The sequence below is a fragment of the Chionomys nivalis genome, chromosome 4, assembly GCF_950005125.1.
Source record: "Chionomys nivalis chromosome 4, mChiNiv1.1, whole genome shotgun sequence".
Taxonomy (NCBI): domain Eukaryota; kingdom Metazoa; phylum Chordata; class Mammalia; order Rodentia; family Cricetidae; genus Chionomys; species Chionomys nivalis.
Genome location: NC_080089.1, coordinates 118,692,619 through 118,711,737, shown reverse-complemented (window position 1 = coordinate 118,711,737; position 19,119 = coordinate 118,692,619). Strand labels below are relative to the sequence as shown.

Below are 19,119 nucleotides of genomic sequence, written 5' to 3'. Positions count from 1 at the left end.
ATACAGACGGGCATTCCACATCACCTCCCCTTTCCTGTCTAAATAAGAAGGAAGCAGGGACTCCTTCAGCCCATAGCCTTTAAGATACCGCCTATTTTGGGTGTGGTCTCATGTACTATAAATGCAGATGAAAAGCCTGCGTGGCCCTCTTGGCTGCTGGATTCAATTTCAGCTCCCAGGACATGCAAAGGACTGCAGATCATTACTCTGTGGGTTTCCCCAAATAAATAAACATTTGCTTTACTCCATTCCAGGCTACTGCAGAACTCTTTTGTATGTCAACAAATTGGCACCCAATGTGCCCACACCATTGCTGGGCCCTGCTCCCACCCCACGCAGCTGAGCTACCCCTCTGGTGCAGCTGTGCAAGGTTTGGCTTGGCTGGCCTGCTGCAGCACTTAGCAGGTTCCCACTGGCCTACGATGGCTTGGTCCTGCCTAGTGAGTGGCTGAGTCCTGTGGCAATGTCTCTGTAGCTTCTCTGGCTTCAGCCAAACCTGCTCTGATCAGGCTGAGCTCTGATTCTGGAACACAAACTTCCATTCCCAACTTGGATCCACAAATGCCTGGCCCAAAATCCAGCCAGTAACCTCACAGCTTGCAACTGCCTGCCAAGTTCTGGGTTCCTTGATATTTTGCCCGACTCAAACCTTCTCCACATGTGGGTGTGATGCTCTTAAGTAATTAACTAAATCTGTTAGTAATCCTAAATCTCAGGTTAATTCAGGTACTGATCTAGGACCTACCTTAATGCCACAACTGTGGCACCTACTGACCAATCAAGATTATTACACCTATAGCAATTCTCTGAAAATTATAATGGAGGTAAGTTAATTTGATTAATAAATAAACAAATGAATTTAAAATTGTAAACCAACCCAAAGATGACTGCATACAATATCACCATCCAAGAATTTAACAACCTCTTTATTTCTATTACAGATGAAATTCTGCAAGAGCTATATTACCTACCTGGTACATATATTTTTGTGTCATGGTGGCTATTAGTTTTGTTCTTCTATTATATCTTTAAAGAAATAGTTTGATAAAGAGTCAAGAATGAGAAACTTTTAGGAAGGATACAGTCTTTAGCTGAAACGATTCATACTATTGAAAATGATAACCTTACTTTGACAGGCAAAATTCAATCCATGTCAATGGGTTATGAAACCATACAAAAGGCTATTGAGAGCCGGGTGGTGATGGCGCACGCCTTTAATCCCAGCACTTGGGAGGCAAAGGCAGGCGGATCTCTGTGAGTTCGAGACCAGCCTGGTCTACAAGAGCTAGTTCCAGGACAGGCTCCAAAACCACAGAGAAACCCTGTCTTGAAAAACAAAAACAAAAACAAAAAAAAGGCTATTGAGAGATTATCTGAAAGGATTCATACTGTTGAAATTGACCATCAAAATCTGTTAAAGAGTTATGATAAGCTAGCACACAGAAGATCCCTCCAGGGTGGCAACATACATGCTATCCAAATAATATCTAAGGATGAGAAGATATCATTAATGGAAAAATTTTAAAACTTGGGATCACATGTGCAGAATGAGAACCATAAATTAATTGATTTGATGAAATCATTAGAAATATTCACAGGTCAAGAGATTCAGGCTTTACAAAAGGCAGTGATAAAAGATTTGAATCGGGGGCTGGAGAGATGGCTCAGTGGTTAAGAGCATTGCCTGCTCTTCCAAAGGTCCTGAGTTCAATTCCCAGCAACCACATGGTGGCTCACAACCATCTGTAAAGAGATCTGGCGCCCTCTTCTGGCCTTCAGGCATATATGCAGACAAAATATTGTATACATAATAAATAAATAAATATTTAAAAAAAAAGATTTGAATCGACTGAGGAACTGGTCAGAACTGATAAGCAAGGAGAGGAGGCACAGGCAAAAGACAACAGTAAAGATTTAGTATCACCAGCACCTCTCAGAGTCAGAGATGACTTACAGGAGTGTTAGCTACTTAACCTGTTACTACCTCTGAGAAGCCAGCAAATACTCAATACCCAAATGGAAACACAGACTGTAAATGGGAACCCATAGGTGTAAAAGGTCTAAGAGAGACTAAACAAGCAGTAGTGTCTTACGGCATGCAGTCACCATTTGTTAGGGAGATGGTAACAACATGGGCTTCAAGCAACAAGTCTACTCCACATGACTGCCTTCAATTAGTCTGTGTGGTGCTAGAAGATGGGCCACAGCTACAGTGGAAGTGCTATTGGAGAGAGGAGCCTAAAGCCCTGGAACATCAAGGTAGAGCCAGAGGATTTGAGTCTTCTCAAGATCAAGTTCTTGGCAAGGGTCATTATGCTGATGCACAGAGTCAAGCTATTTACAATGAACACATCTTGTCCCTATGCCAGACAGCAGCCTCTAATGCTTGGGACAGGATTCAAGAATCAGAATAAGAACTGAATCATATCCCAAGGTCATAAAGGCTCAAGAGAATACTCTAATGACTTTTTTACAAAGATTAACTAAAGCTGTACAGATAGGGGCAACAGATCCAGAAGCTAGATGAGTACTTATTGAATCTCTGGCTTTTGAAAATGCCAACTTAGAATGCAAAAAGATATTCCCCTACAAGAATTTTACTGCAGAAGTAAGATATTATCTTAGGATGGATCTTTTTTTTTATCACATAAATGGAGTAAAAAATTAAAATCTTATGTGGAAAAGATCTCTGAATTAATTATAAAAGGAAATTTGAGACTTTGTTAATCAACAGAAATTATAGTACCTTTTACTAATGATGAAATTAAAATATTATAGGAAGACACTGAACCTTGGCAAAGAGCTTGTAAAAAATTTTTGGGTGAGATTAATAACAACTATCCCAACCTGGGTAACAGCAGGCCTCAGGCAGTAAACTCCATGAGAACAGGAGCAGATCCAGGCCAGGGTCATTTGCAAAAGCAGGACTGGGCCAACGACCTAGGGCAGCACAGGACTGAGGCGTGAGTTCCATGGGAGTGAGACTGAATCAGCTACCTAGGCCAGAGAGGGCCTGAGGAAGTGAGTTCCATGGGAGTGGGAGCAGATCCAGACCAGGGACATTTGCGGACACAGGACTGAGCCAGCAACCTGGGCCAGAGCAGATATGAGACAGTGAATTCCACAGGAGCAGGTACAGGGGGAACAACTGATGAACCAGTGGGCCAGAGACAGAGACCGCTGGAGGTCTGGACGTGAACCTGGGACCTTCACGGGAGTAGACCTAAGCTAGGACCCCTGTGCGTCTGGGTGTGAGTCTAGGACCTCCCAGGAACTAGGCCTGAGCCAGGACCTCTGTGGGTCTGGGCTTGAATCTCGGACCTCTGAGGGAGTAGGCAGGAACCAGAGATCTCTGCAGGTTCAGGCATGAGTCTGGGATCTCAGAGGCAGTAGGCCTGAGCCAGGCCCTCTGTGGGTCTGGGCATCGGCCTGGTACGTCAGAGGGAATAGACAGGAACCAGAAACCTCTGCGGGACCGAGCATTAGTCTGGGACCTGAGGAAGTAGGCCTGAGCCAGGCCCTCTGTGGGTCTGGGCCCACCTGAGCCTGGGACCTGTGAGAGAGTAGCTCAGAGCCAGAGTCCTATACAGGACCAACCCCAAACTAGGGACCTCTGAAGGAACGAATCCAGACCAAGGACATTTACAGAAACAGGTCTGAGCTGATAACCTAGGCTAGCGCAGGCCTGAGACAGCAAACTCCAAGGGAGTGGAGGAAAGGCTGGGAACGCTGACTGACCTCCAGGAACACGGAGTGACCAGAGGGGGAACTAGAACAATGGCACTGACTGTACCATGAGAAACAACCACCTGGGCTTTGGATTCACTGGCACCTAGAAGATTAATCAACAGAATCACAGACAGCCCCAACCACACCTATTAGAAGAAAAGATGAATAGAAAAGATGAGAATACACTCAACACCACAAAGAACAACACGACACCACTAAAACCTAAAGACCCTACAACAGCAAGACTTGAACAACGAAATATAGATGAAGCAGAAGAAAATGACCTAAAAAATAACTTCAGGAGAATGTTTGAAATTCTTAAAGAGGAAATGAGAAATTCCCTCAAAGAAATGGAGGAAAAGACAAACAAAAACTGGAAGATATCAGCAAACCACTTAAAAAAAAAACAACAAAAAAAGTCAGACATATGAAAGAAACTAATCAAGACTTGAAAACTGAAATAGAGACAATAAAGCAAACACAAGCTGAGGGAATTCTAGAAACAGAAATCATGAGAAAATGATTAGGAACCACAAACGTAAGCATTAACAGCAGAATACAAGATATGGAAGAGAGAATCTCAAGCTCTGAAGATACAATAGAGGAAATAGACTCATCAGTTAAAGAAACATTAAATCTAGCAAAAGCTTAACCCAAAATATCCAGGAAATATAAGACACCATGAAAAGACCAAACCTAAGAATAATAGGTATAGAAGAAGTTTAACTAAAAAGCACAGAAAATATATTTAACAAAATCATAGAAGAAAACTTTCCCAAACTAAAGAAAGATATACTTATGAAGATACAAGAAGCTTACAGAACAACAAACAGACTGGATAAAAAAAAAATGTCCCCTTGCCACATAATAATCAAAACACTAAACATACAGAGTAAAGAAAGAATAGTAAGAACTGCAAAGGAAAAAGACCAAATAACATATAAAGGTAGACCTAAGAGAATTATACCTGACTTTCCATTGGAGACAATGAAAGACAGAAGGTCCTGGTCAGGTAACATTAAGAGACCATAGATGTCAGCCCAGACTACTATACCCAGCGAAGCTTTCAATCACCATAGAAGGACAAAACAAGATATTCCATGACAAAACCAGATTGAACCAATACCTAGCCACAAATGCAGTCCTACAAAAAGTACTAGAAGGACAACTCCAACCCAAGGAAGTTGGCTACATCAACAAAAACACAGACAATTGATGGTCTCATAGCAGCAAATCCCAAAGAAGGGGAAAACACACAAATTATCATCACCAACAAAGAAAACTAAATTAACAGGAGATAGCAATCATTGGTCATTAATATCCCTTAATATGAATGGCCTCAACTCACCTATAAAAAGACACAGGCTAACAGTTTGGATACAAAAACAGAACCCATCCTTCTTCTGCATACAAGAAACATATCTCAACCTCAAAGACAGACATAGTCTCAGAGTAAAGGGTTGGGAAAAATATACCAATCAAATGGACCTAAGAAACAAGCTGGTGTAGCTATCCTAATATCTAACAAAATAGACTTCAAACTAAAATCAATCAAAAGAGACAAAGGAGGACATTTTATATTAGTCGCAGGAAAAAATCCATCAAGAGGAAATCTCAATACTGAACATCTATGCCCCAAATACAAGGGCACCCTCATATGTAAAAGAAACACTTCTAAAGATTAAATCATACATTAAACCCCACACACTAATAGTGGGAGACTTAAACACTCCACTCTCACCACTGGACAGGTCAGTCAGACAAAAAATGAACAGAGAAATAAGGGAACTAACAGATGTTATGATTCAAATGGACTTAACAGACAGAAAAGAATATACCTTCTTCTCAGCACCTCATGGAACCTTCTCAAAAACTGACCACATAGTCAGTAACAACCTCAACAGATAAAAAAAAAAATTGAAATAACCCCATGTATCTTTTCAGATCACTCTAGAATTCAACAGCAATACTAATTTCAGAAAGTCGTCAAACACATGGAAATTAAACAATGCTCACCCGAATCATCAATGGATCAAAGAAGAAATAAAGGGAGAAATTAAAGACTTCCTAAAATTCAATTACAATGACCACATAACATACCCAAATGTATGGGACACAATGAAAGCAGTATTAAGAGGAAAGTTCATAGCACTAAACACCTACATAAAGAAGCTGGAAAAATCCCACACTAGTGAATTAAGAGAACATTTGAAAACTTTAGAACAAAAAGAAGGAAACTCAGCCAAGAGAACTAGAAGGCAGGAAATAATGAAATTGAGAGCTGAAACCAACAAAATAGAAACAAAGAAAACAATACAAAGAATCAAAGAGACAAAGAGCCGGTTCTTTGAGAAAATCAACAAAATAGACAAAGCTTTATCCAAACTAACCAAAATGCAGAGAGAGAATATCAAAATGAACAAAATCAGAAATGAAAAGAGGGACATAACAACAGACATGGAGAAAATACAGAGACATCAGGTCATATTTCAAAAACCTGTACACTACAAAATTGGAAAACTTAAAGGAAACAAACAACTTTTAGGATAAATAACACCAAAATTAAATCAAGGCCAGATAAGCAAATTAAGCAGACCTATAACTGCTGAAGAAATAGAAACAGTCATCAAAAGTTTCTCAACCAAAAAATGCCCAGGACCAGATGGTTTCAGCTCAGAATTCCACAAGACTTTCAAAGAAGAACTAATACCAATACACCTCAAATTATTCTACAAAATAGAAACAGAAGGAACATTGCAAAACTCTTTTTATAAGGCTACAATTACCCTGATATCCAAACCACAGAAAGATATTACTGAGAAAGAGAATTACAGACCAAACTCTCTCATGAATATTGATGCAAAAATACTAAATAAAATACTGGCAAATCGAATCCAAGAACACATCAGAACCATCATCTACCATGGTCAAGTCAGTTTTATCCCAGAGATGCAGGGATGATTCAACATACGAAAATCTGTCAATGTAATCCACCATATAAACAAACTGAAAAATAAAAACCACATGATCATCTCATTACATGCTGAAAAAGCTTTCGACAAAACACAACATCCCTTCATGATAAAGGTCTTGGAGAGAGCAGGGATGCAAGGAACATACCTAAACATAATAAAGGCAATATACAGCAAGCCAACAGCCAACATCAAACTAAATGGAAACTCCCAGTGATCCACTGAATACAGGAACAAGACAAGGTTGTCCACTCTTTCCATATCCAATATATTCTTGAGGTCCTAGCTAGAGCAATAAGACACCAAAAGGAGATCAAGGGAATACAAACCAGAAAAGGAGAAGTCAAACTCTCACTATTTGCTGATGATATGATGCTTTACATAAGCAACCCTAAAAATTCTACCAAGGAACTTTTACAACACAAACACTTTCAGTAATGTAGCAGGATACAAGATTAACTAAAAAAAAAAAATCAGTAGCCCTCCTGTACACAGATGATAAATAGACCAAGAAAGAAATCAGAGAAACATCACCCTTCATAATAGCCACAAATAGCATAAAATATCTTGGAGTAACTCTGACCAAACAAGTGGAAGACTTGTATGACAAGAACTTTAAATCTTTGAAGAAAGTAATTGAAGAAGACACCAGAAAGTGGAAAGATCTCCCATGCTCTTGGGTAGATAGAATTAAAAATGGCAATCTTACCAAAAGCAATCTACAGATTCAATGCAATGCCTATCAAAATCCCAGCAAAACTCTTCAAAGACCTTGAAAGAACAGTACTCAACTTCATTTGGAAAAGCAAAAAACCCAGGATAGCCAAAACAATCCTGTGCAACAAAGAACTTCTGGAGGCATCACAATCCCTGACTTCAAACTCTACTGCAGAGCTACAGTACTGAAAACAACCTGGTACTGGCATAAAAAGAGACAGGAGGACCAATGGAACCGAATCAAATATATTATCAAATACAAATCAAATATATTAATCCACACACCTTTGAACACCTCAATTTTGATAATGAAGCTAAAAATACAAAATGTTAAAATGAAAGCATATTTAACAAATGGTGCTGGCATAACTGGATATAAACATGTAGACGAATGAAAATAGATTCATATCTATCACCATGCACAAAACTGAAGTCCAAATGGATCAAATACCTCAACATAAGTCCAGCCACACTGAACCTTATAAAAGAGAAAGTGGGAAATACATTTGAACGCAGTGGCACAGGAGACCACTTCGTAAATATAACCCCAGCAGCACAGACACTGAGAGAAACAATTAATATATGGGACCTCTTAAAACTAAAAAGCTTCTGTAAAGTGAAGGAATGCTCAACAAGACAAAACTTACAGCGTGAGAAAAGATCTTCACTAACCCCATATCAGACAAAGGGCTGATCTCCAAAATATACAAAGAACTCAAGAAATTGGTCATCACAAGAACACATAATCCAATTAAAAAAATGGAGTACAGACCTAAACAGAGAACTCTCAACAGAGGAATCTAAAATGGCTGAAAGACACTTAAGGAAATGTTCAACATCCTTAGTCATCAGAGAAATGCAAATCAAAACAACTCTGAGATTCCATCTTACACCTGTAAGAATGGCCAAGATCAAAAACACTGATGACAACTTATGCTGGAGAGGTTGTGGGGAAAAGGGAACACTCCTGCATTGCTAGTGGGAATGCAAGCTGGTACAGCCTCTTTGGATGTCAGTGTGGCGATTTATCAGAAAATTAGGAAACAACCTTCCTCAGGACCCAGTAATACTACTTTTGGGTATATATCCAAAGGATGCTCAATCGTGTAACAAGGACATGTGCTCAACCATGTTCATAGCAGCATTGTTTGTTATAGCCAGAACCTGGAAACAACCTAAATGCCTCTTGACCAAAGAATGAATAAGGAAAATGTGGTACATTTACACCATGGAGTACTACACAGCAGAAAAAAATAACGACATCTTGAATTTTGCAGGCAAATTAATGGAGCCAGAAAACATTATTTTGAGTGAGGTAACCCAGACTCAGAAAGACAACTATCACATGTACTCACTCGTAGGTGGTTTTCAAACATAAAGCAAAGAAAACCAGCCCACAAACCACAATACCAGAGAACCTGGACAACAAATGAGGACCCTAAGAGAGACATATATAGGTCTAATCTACATGGGAAGTAGAAAAATACAAGATCTCATGAGTAAATTGGGAACATGGTTACCTTGGGAGAGAGTTTTAGGGGATGGGAGACGCAGGGAGGGAAGCAGAAAAAAATTTAGAGCTCAATAAAAAATCAATTAAAATATTAACAACTATCCCCAAAGCGACAGAACTAACCTTATAAAGAGAGCTAATTAGATCCTTCCCCACATTGTACATGACACACCAATAACCGGAGCCCATACATTCTGTACTGATGCAAATAAATCAGGAAAGGCAGGTTACAAATCAGAAAATTAAAGTAAGGTGGAACAAAACCCTTATAATTCTGTCCAGAAGGCAGAATTATATGCTATTCTCATACTAAGCAATTTTAAAGAACCTCTCAATATAGTTACTCATTCGCAATATGCAGAAAGAGTTGTTCTGCACATCGAAACAGTTGAATTTATACCAGATGATACAGAATTGACTTAATTATTTATTCAAGTTCAAGATATAATGAGGAATAGGCCCTGTTTCATATATACAACACAATCTGATCCCATAATTGCCTGCCAGGTACTCTAGCACAAGGTAATGCAGAAATTGATATTGATTGGAAATCTGTTGAAGGCCTCAGAATTTCACAAAAAAACACCATGTCAATAGTAAAGGTTTAAAAAGGACTTTTCTATTACATGGCAACAAGCTAAGGAGATTATAAGGAGATGTTCTTCTTGTTCTTTATATAACCAAACAACACTACCTGCAAGAAGTAACCCAAAGGGTACTCGAAGGAATGAAACCTGGTACATGCATGTGTTCCACTTTGTAGAAATTGGAAAATGAAAATATGTACACCAACCACACCACTGACATCTATTTAAGTTTCCAATGTGCAACCGCTTTGAGTTCAGTAAAGGCTGATTTGGTAATCACACATTTTATAGAAGTTATGGCTAGTTGTGAGAGTATACCTGCACAAGTAAAAACAATGGTCCAGCATATGTCTCTAAGAAAATGAAACATTTTTTTTGCTTATTATAATATAAAGCATATCACAGGTATTCCACACAATCCTACAGGTCAGGCAGTTAGAGAAAGATCAAATTGAACTATAAAGCGTATGTTAAACAAACTGAAAGAATAAAAAGACCCCCAGAAATAGACTGCATAATGCTTTGTTAACTTTTACTTTTCTTAATACTAATGATAAAGGAACAACAGAAGCAGAGAGACATTGGATAATAGAAAAAAAACTTCTGAATAAAATCAGCTAGTGTATTTCAACGATGTGTTTACCTCAGAATGGAAACCAGGAGATGTGCTACGTTGGGAAAGGGGTTTTGCTCTTATTTCCACAGGAGAAGGAAAGCTATGAATACCATCAAAACAGATAAAGATTTGGTTTGAAAAGGAGAAACCTCTGGATAAAGAGAAATGTCGGCTCATCCACAGAGATGACAACTGTACAGGTTCTGAGGAAACCTCACGTAGGTTGGGGCAGTGTTCTTTTCTTGTCTTTGCAGGAAAATACCCATATCCAAAAAGTCAAGAGACCTTGGACATCTAGATGCCTAAAGAAGAAAAGATAACTATCCAGAAAGAATCACCAAGCAAAGAGAAATCTGACTTATGGTACCAATATCCTTTGCAGGGTAAGATCTTTTTGTCTCTATGGTACCTTTCATTGAGTAATGTTTAAGTTTTCCACAAGGAACAACACATTTTCCTGCAGTAATCTTTGAAGTTTCCAGGAAGAAGATGGGGCCCCACAACAACGATTCCACCTGGTTGATATAACGTCATGATGCTGACAGCACCGTTTTAAGATTGGTTTTGGGTTACAAGCTGCTCAAGATGATTCCAACTTGGCTAGCTGAGATGGTGCACCTTCTTACAACGTTCTGGCCATAACTTCAAATAGGAACCTCAGAAAAACCCTACTGACTACTCGGAGACTATCTGTAATTATACCAGATGGTGATCTTGAAAGTTAACCATCATTTCATCATGTTAGTTTTTACAGGATCCCATAGAAATAACATCACCCCATGACAGCTGAAATTCTAGAAAAAGACATCCCCTCTCCCAACAAAGTTTGTCCTCAGGGCTAGGGACATTATCAGGGATGGGTTACAAGTGATATAGTGTTGGGGGTGGAAACAAAGTAGGCTCAGGGATCTCTCTTGAAAAAAAAGTGGGGCGGGGATGGATGTGATGGGATAATAGGTACATTAGTGTGAGCTTACTTACACTAATAATAGTAATAGTAAGATTACTTATGAGCTATTATTTATAGATAATTTATACTGGCATATATTCTTATGTATTGATACAAATTCAAATTATATTTGTTATATTGACTATGTTCCCATTTCTGTTTACAATATTTATGCACCTATGCAAAGTTATTTTGTCATATTGTATGCATGCCTGCTTCTACCTCTGCTTAAGATATTTGTATATTGATACAATTTCAGGATATATTTATCATAATGCATTATAAATTTCTACCTCTGATCAAGATACTTACACATTATTTACATTTTGAGGTCACTGTCCTCATTTGTTGCACATTGTTTAAAGATTGTTTAATTTTTTAATATGAAGCCTTGGCCTTTAAGCTATATAGGTATTAAGAATTATAGGTCAATAGTCATCCATGTTTGTCATACTAATAGTTAGACTAATCAGGTTTTTTAGTTGTATAGAGATTGTATTCCACATAGATAGGTAATCTTCAAACACTTCAAAGAACTGTAGAATAAGGCATTTAAATAACTCATTTAAATAACTCTGTTGAAGTGAGACACAATTTCTCCTGCCAGTACCCATCTATTTCCAAGAGAATGCTGAGCATCAAAGACTTGTTGCTTGTCACTTGGACCTTGTTTTCTTCTTGGCAAAACTGGTCTTTGGGCAAATAACTGCCCCTGCCTCGACCACTGACAAAATGCCTGGTGTCCAGACTGGACAAGCAGGATACAAGACAAAAGACTGCCAAACCTTGCCAAGATAAGGTAAGATGGTTTTGCAAATTTTCCTGCCTCTGAAAATGGTCTGTCAGATACTCTAGACCTTAGCCAAAGTTGATTGCCTCAATGTTGCCAATAAGACTTTGGGTGATTGCCCAGCTAGTCAGCTGTCTCTGTCATTTCTTCACCTTTTGGAAGTTGCCATTCACTCAAGTATTATTTCCCTTCTCAGGTCTTTGATGGGGTTGAAGACTAGATAGTCACAGTTACTTTCCTCTCATGACTCAGCCAAGCCATTTTTAATATAAGACTTAGACTTCTTAGGATAGTATGACTATTGAAACATTTAACATATGTTTCTTGTTTGATGCTGTTTATGCTGGTTGTAATTCTAAATTTTATACATGTTTTTGCCTCTTCTTTTCCCTAGATAATACTTGATATTTGTTCTTCTCACATATAGTTTTGTATTAGGCTTAGAACTCTCTTATTTAGACAAAAGGGGGAGGTGCTGTGGGAACTCCTTTAGCCAATAGCCTTTAAGATACCAGCCCATTTTGGGCATGGTCTTATGTACTTTAGATGCAGACAAAGTGTGTGCAGCCCTCTTGGCTGCTGGATTCTGTTCCAGTTTCCAGTGCACACAGAGGACTGCAGATTGTTACTCTTTCTGTGAGTGTATCCCCAAATAAATAAACCTTTGTTATACTCCATTCTAGGCTATTGTGGAATTCTTTTGTAAGTCAACAGATCCTTACTAGCTGCTAAGCACCAGACAGGCAAACAATGAAGGTTGTGCTGGAGAGATGGCTCAGCAGTTAAGAGGACCTGGGTTCAGTTTCCAGCACCACATCATGCTGCTCACAAACTGACTGTGACCTAATTTCTGGCAGATCCACTCTTCCAGCCTTTGGAGGCACCAGACATGTATGTGATACACACATATATATGTAAGCACTCACACATAGAATAAACATAAATAAATCTTTTTTTGAGATAATAAAAGTAGACTTTAAAAAACATACCTTGAGAATTCTGAAAGCCTGGTAGATTTCGCAAAACCTCAAAGGTCTGTCTGTAAAGGTTCTTGCCCAGGATCTCATGTGCAATGGTGCAGAGCAAATTGTGGCGATTAAGTACATCCATTCTGTCACAAGGCCACACTGGTGTGCTGATTATCCATTCCGACTCTCCCAAAGGAAACACAGACACATCGTGAAAACAACCCTTCACCACAGGGACTGTGAAGCCACGGTCATGATTTCCCACAGTGGCTGGACCTGCCTTCTGAAGCTGCACTAGCTGGGTTTAATTTGGTATGTTCTAGTTCAAACGATTAACATATCTGATTATATTTTTTAATTTATAGAATGGAACTGTAATAATTTCAGGACTCGGGGCTTCTAAGACAACTAGGTTACACCAAGAACAAACTTTTGTCAACCAAGGCTGAGTTAAAGCCACTGTCTTCTATCACTTTATACCATAGTGACTCTTCCTCTCCACATATTCACTGAAGTTCAGACCAAGCTATCACCTCTAGTTTGGTATCAACTTAAGGTAATTACACAGAAAATGTTTACAAAGAGAGTAACTGCTCATTATGCATTCGTATATCAGAACTTACCCCTTAGTACCCAAATGGCACCATCTAGGCTCCCACTTTTGATAAAAATTTCTACCGCAACATTCACAATTTGGCATCGTGGTGCTACTTTCTCAGGTCCTGTGAGTCCTTTTAAACTTGTAAAATGTATTTTTAGCTCATACAGTGTATCTAAGACCTTCCTTCCCTGGAATGAAAATTAACAACACTCAGTATCACTGACTTACAGTATCAGATACACAGAAGACAATTACCAATTCAAGTATTATGCTAGACTGACAGCTGTCAAATTGCAATGAACATTTGCCTAAACTTTTCCTGTTTGGTCACAAAGGCAGAAAGAAGCATCTCCTCCCTGAACAAGCACGCACCTTCTCCTTCTACTGATTATATGCACTAAGTATCTTCCTTAGGATTGTGGACCTGGGCATGTGACTCATGCATGTAAGCCCAGCACTTAGAAAGTTGAGGCAAGAAATATTTTAAGGCTAGTTTGGGTTTTATAGCAAGATGCCATTTCAACAAAAACAAAACAAAAATTTCATTGTTTGGCCAAGGGTTCCATTTGTTACTATGAAAATTTATTACATTTTACTTCTTTTACAGTTTACCAATCTGAAATCTAAGAGAGTAGGTAAAAATGAAGATAATTTGTCACCAAATTTAGATGGAATGCTAGTGACGAGAAGCCAAAATTGTTAGCTGGAAAGTTATTTTTTTATTTCAGTAAATGAATTATATGACAGATTCTACATGAAGACTGTCTCTGACTTAGACATAAGAATTTGGGTGTGCATTATTATCTTAAACAAGGAGCCAGTCTACTTTCCTTTTCAGCAGCTCAACAAGAAATACTCCTCCCCGACCCACCAAGACAGGGTTTCTTTGTGTAAAGTTCTAGCTGTCCTGAAACTCACTTTGTAGACCAGGCTGGCCCTGAACTCACAGAGATCCGCCTGCCTGCTGGGATTAAAGGTGTGCACCACCATTACCAGCCAATAAATACCCTTAAAAAAAGGCTCACTTCATTTTAAGTTATCTTTGTGTACAGGGATGCAGATGTCTGAGGAAGTCAGGAGAGGGTGTCAGGACCCCTGCAGCTGGAGTCACAGGAAGTTGTGACTTACCCGATTTGGATGCTAGGCACTGAACTTGGGTCTTCTGCAAGAGCCACTGTTCTCAACCACTGAACTATCTCTTCAGTGCCCTAACAGTAAATACTTTAGTCTTTGAAGGCTGCATTTGGTGGCTGAAATTCTTTTGGCTATTGTTTTCATTCATAGCTCTTTAAAAATGTAAAAACAAACAAATAAAAACAAACAGCTGGAGAGATGGCTTAGAGGTTGAGAGCACTGCCTGCTCTTACAGAAGACCTGTTCAGTTCCCAGCACCTACATGGTGACTCATAATCACCTCTTTTAGACTCCATAGCACCAGGTATGCACATGGTACACATACATATACTCAAGCAAAATACTTACATACATTTTTAAAATTGCACAAGATAAGGTGTGAGAGGTATAACTCAATGGCAAAGTGCTTGCTTTCCATGTGTGAAGCCTCAGTTTGTCCCCAGCTCTCTATATAAAAGGAAAGGCTGGAAAGATGGCTTAATTGGTAAATGCTTGCCATGCAGCACAGGCCTTGAGCTTTGATTCCCAGCATCTATGTAAAAGCTGGGTAGGGTAGTAGAAATTTAGAACCCTAGTGCAATAATAAAGCCAACACAAGCAGGGAATTATAGAAACAAAAATCACGAGAAAATGATCAGGAACCACAAACACAACCATGAACAGCAGAATACAAGAGATGGAAGAGAGAATCTCAAGCACTGAAGATACAATAGAGGAAATAGATTCATCAGTTAAAGAAAACATTAAGTCTAACAAAAGCTTAACCCAAAATATGCAGGAAATATGGGACACCATAAAAAGGTAAAATCTTAGTATAATAGGTATAGAAGGAGAAGAAGTTCAACTCAAAGGAACAGAAAATTTAATTAACAAAACCATAGAAGAAAACTTTCCCAATCTAAGGAAAGATATGCCTATCAAGACACAAGAAGCTTACAGAACAACAAACAGACTGGATAAAAAAAAAGTCCCCTTGACACATAATAATCAAAACACTAAATATACAGAGTAAAGAAGGAATATTAGGATCTACAGAGGAAAAAGGCCAAGTAACATATAAAGGCAGAAAGAGTTGCACCTGACTTTTCATTGGAGACAATGAAAGACAGAAGGTCCTTGTCAAGCGCTATGAAGACACTAAGAGATGCAAGCCCAGACTACTATACCCAGCGAAGCTTTCAATCACCATAGAAGGACAAAACAAGATATTCCATGACAAAACCAGATTGAACCAATACCTAGCCACAAATGCAGTCCTACAAAAAGTACTAGAAGGACAACTCCAACCCAAGGAAGTTGGCTACATCAACAAAAACACAGACAATTGATGGTCTCATAGCAGCAAATCCCAAAGAAGGGGAAAACACACAAATTATCATCACCAACAAAGAAAACTAAATTAACAGGAGATAGCAATCATTGGTCATTAATATCCCTTAATATGAATGGCCTCAACTCACCTATAAAAAGACACAGGCTAACAGTTTGGATACAAAAACAGAACCCATCCTTCTTCTGCATACAAGAAACATATCTCAACCTCAAAGACAGACATAGTCTCAGAGTAAAGGGTTGGGAAAAATATACCAATCAAATGGACCTAAGAAACAAGCTGGTGTAGCTATCCTAATATCTAACAAAATAGATTTCAAACTGAAATCAATCAAAAGAGACAAAGGAGGACATTTTATATTAGTTGCAGGAAAAATCCATCAAGAGGAAATCTCAATACTGAACATCTATGCCCCAAATACAAGGGCACCCTCATATGTAAAAGAAACACTTCTAAAGATTAAATCATACATTAAACCCCACACACTAATAGTGGGAGACTTAAACACTCCACTCTCAGCACTGAACAGGTCAGTCAGACAAAAAATGAATAAAGAAATAAGGGAACAGATATTATGACTCAAATGGACCTAACAGACATCTATAGAATATTCCATCCAAACAGAAGAGAATATACCTTCTTCTCAGCACCTCATAGAATCTTCTCAATAATTGACCACATGCTCGGTAACAAAACAAACCTCAACAAATAAAAAAACCTGGATTAATTCTATGTACCTTATCAGATCACCATGGCGTAAAACTAGAATTCAACAGCAATACTAATTACACAAAGCCGACAAACACATGGAAATTAAACAATGCTCACCTGAATCATCAATGGATCAAAGAAGAAATAAAGGGAGAAATTAAAGACTTCCTAAAATTCAATGAAAATGACCACACAATATACCCATATTTATGGGACACAGTGAAAGCAGTATTAAGAGGAAAGTTCATAGCACTAAACACCTACATAAAGAAGCTGGAAAAATCCACACTAGAGAATTAACAGAACATTTGAAAACTTTAGAACAAAAAGAAGCAAACTCACCCAAGAGAACTAGAAGGCAGGAAATAATGAATTTGAGAGCTGAAATCAACAAAATAGAAACAAAACAATACAAAGAATCAATGAGACAAAGAGTTGGCTCTTCCAGAAAATCAACAAAATAGACAAAGCTTTATTCAAACTAACCAAAATGCAGAGAGAGAATATCATAATTAAAAAATCAGAAATGAAAAGGGGGCCATAACAACAGACATGAAGGAAATTCAGAGAATCATCAGGTTATATTTTGAAAACTTGTACTCCACAAAATTGGAAAACATTTATGTTCAAAACCTTTTTTATTAAATTGATTTTTATTGAGCTCTACATTTTTCTCTGTTCCGCTCCCTGCCTCTCCCCTCCTATATTCAACCCTCTCCCAAGGTCCATGCTCCCAATTTGCTCAGGAGATCTTGTCTTTTTTTACTTTCTACTTCCCATGTAGATTAGATCCATGTACGTCTCTCTTAGTGTCCTAATTGTTGTCTAGGTTCTCTGGGATTGTGGTTTGTGGGCTGGTTTTCTTTGCTTTATGTTTGAAAACCACCTATGAGTGAGTACATGTGATAATTGTCTTTCTGTGTCTGGGTTACCTCACTCAAAATAATGTTTTCTAGCTCCATCAATTTGCCTGCAAAATTCAAGATGTCGTTATATTTTTTCGACTATGTAGTAATCCATTGTGTAAATGTACCACATTTTCCTTATCCATTCTTTGGTCAAGAGTCATTTAGGTTGTTTCCAGGTTCCGTCTATAACAAACAATGCTGCTATGAACATGGTTGAGCACATGTCCTCGTGACATGATTGAGCATCCTTTGGATATATGCCCAAAAGTAGTATTACTGGGTCTTGAGGAAGGTTGTTTCCTAATTTTCTGAGAAAACGCCACACGGACATCCAAAGGGGCTGTACCAGCTTGCATTCCCACCAGCAATGCAGGAGTGTTCCCTTTTCCCCACAACCTCTCCAGCATAAATTGTCATCGGTGTTTTTGATCTTGGCCATTCTTACAGGTGTAAGATGGAATCTCAGAGTTGTTTTGATTTGCATTTCTCTGATGACTAAGGATGTTGAACATTTCCTTAAGTGTCTTTCAGCCATTTTAGATTCCTCTGTTGAGAGTTCTCTGTTTAGGTCTGTACTCCATTTTTTTAATTGGATTATTTGTTCTTGTGATGACCAATTTCTTGAGTTCTTTGTATATTTTGGAAATCAACCCTCTGTCTGATGTAGGGTTATTGAAGATCTTTTCCCATTCTGTAGGCTGTCGTTCTGTCTTGTTGACCGTGTCATTTGCTTTACAGAAGCTTTTCAGTTTCAGGAGGTCCCATTTATTAATTGTTTCCCTCAGTGTCTGTGCTGCTGGGGTTATATTTACGAAGTGGTCTCCTGTGCCAATGTGTTCAAGTCTACTTCCAACTTTCTCTTCTATATGGTTCAGTGTGTCTGGCTTTATGTTGAAGTCTTTGATCCATTTGGACTTGAATTTTGTGCATGGTGATAGATATGGGTCTATTTTCATTCTTCTACATGTTGATATCCAGTTATGCCAACACCACTTGTTAAATATGCTTTCTTTTTTCCATTTTATAATTTTTGCTTCTTTGTCAAACATCAGGTGTTTGAAGATGTGTAGATAGATATCTGGGTCTTCTATTCGGTTCCATTGGTCTTCCTATCTGTTCTTATGCCAATACCAGGCTGTTTCAGTACTGTAGCTCTGTAGTAGATTCTGAAGTCAGGGATTGTGATGCTTCCAGAAATTCTTTGTTGTACAGGATTGTTTTGGCTATCCTGGGTTTTTGTTTTCCTTAAGAAGTTGAGTACTGTTCTCTCGAGGTCTGTGAAGAATTTTGCTGGGATTTTGATGGGCATTGTGTTGAATCTGTCAAAACTGGAAACTTAAGGGAAATGGACAACTATCTGGATAAATATCACTTACCAAAATTAAATCAAGGCCCACGTTGGGCACCACTGATAAGCAAATTAAAAGACCTATAACTGCTGAAGAAATAGAAACAGTCATCAAAAGTTTCCCAAACAAAAAAAGGCCAAGACCAGATGGTTTCATCTCAGAATTCTACAAGACTTTCAAAGAAGAGCTAATACCAATACTCCTCAAATTATTCTACATAATAGAAACAGAAGGAACAATGC

At 38.4% G+C, this 19,119-nt stretch overlaps 1 protein-coding gene across 2 annotated transcripts in view; it reads right to left on the bottom strand.

Annotated features, from left to right (window-relative positions):
• Topaz1 (testis and ovary specific TOPAZ 1) overlaps nt 1–19,119 on the bottom strand; it is an 80,352-nt gene that overhangs the window by 13,178 nt on the left and 48,055 nt on the right. For both annotated transcript variants that reach the window (XM_057768839.1, XM_057768840.1), the window contains 2 exons: nt 13,465–13,630; nt 12,863–13,027 (listed from right to left, as the gene is read on the bottom strand). In XM_057768839.1, coding sequence (XP_057624822.1) covers nt 12,863–13,027; nt 13,465–13,630 — 331 coding nt within the window. The remainder of the gene's footprint in view (nt 1–12,862; nt 13,028–13,464; nt 13,631–19,119) is intronic.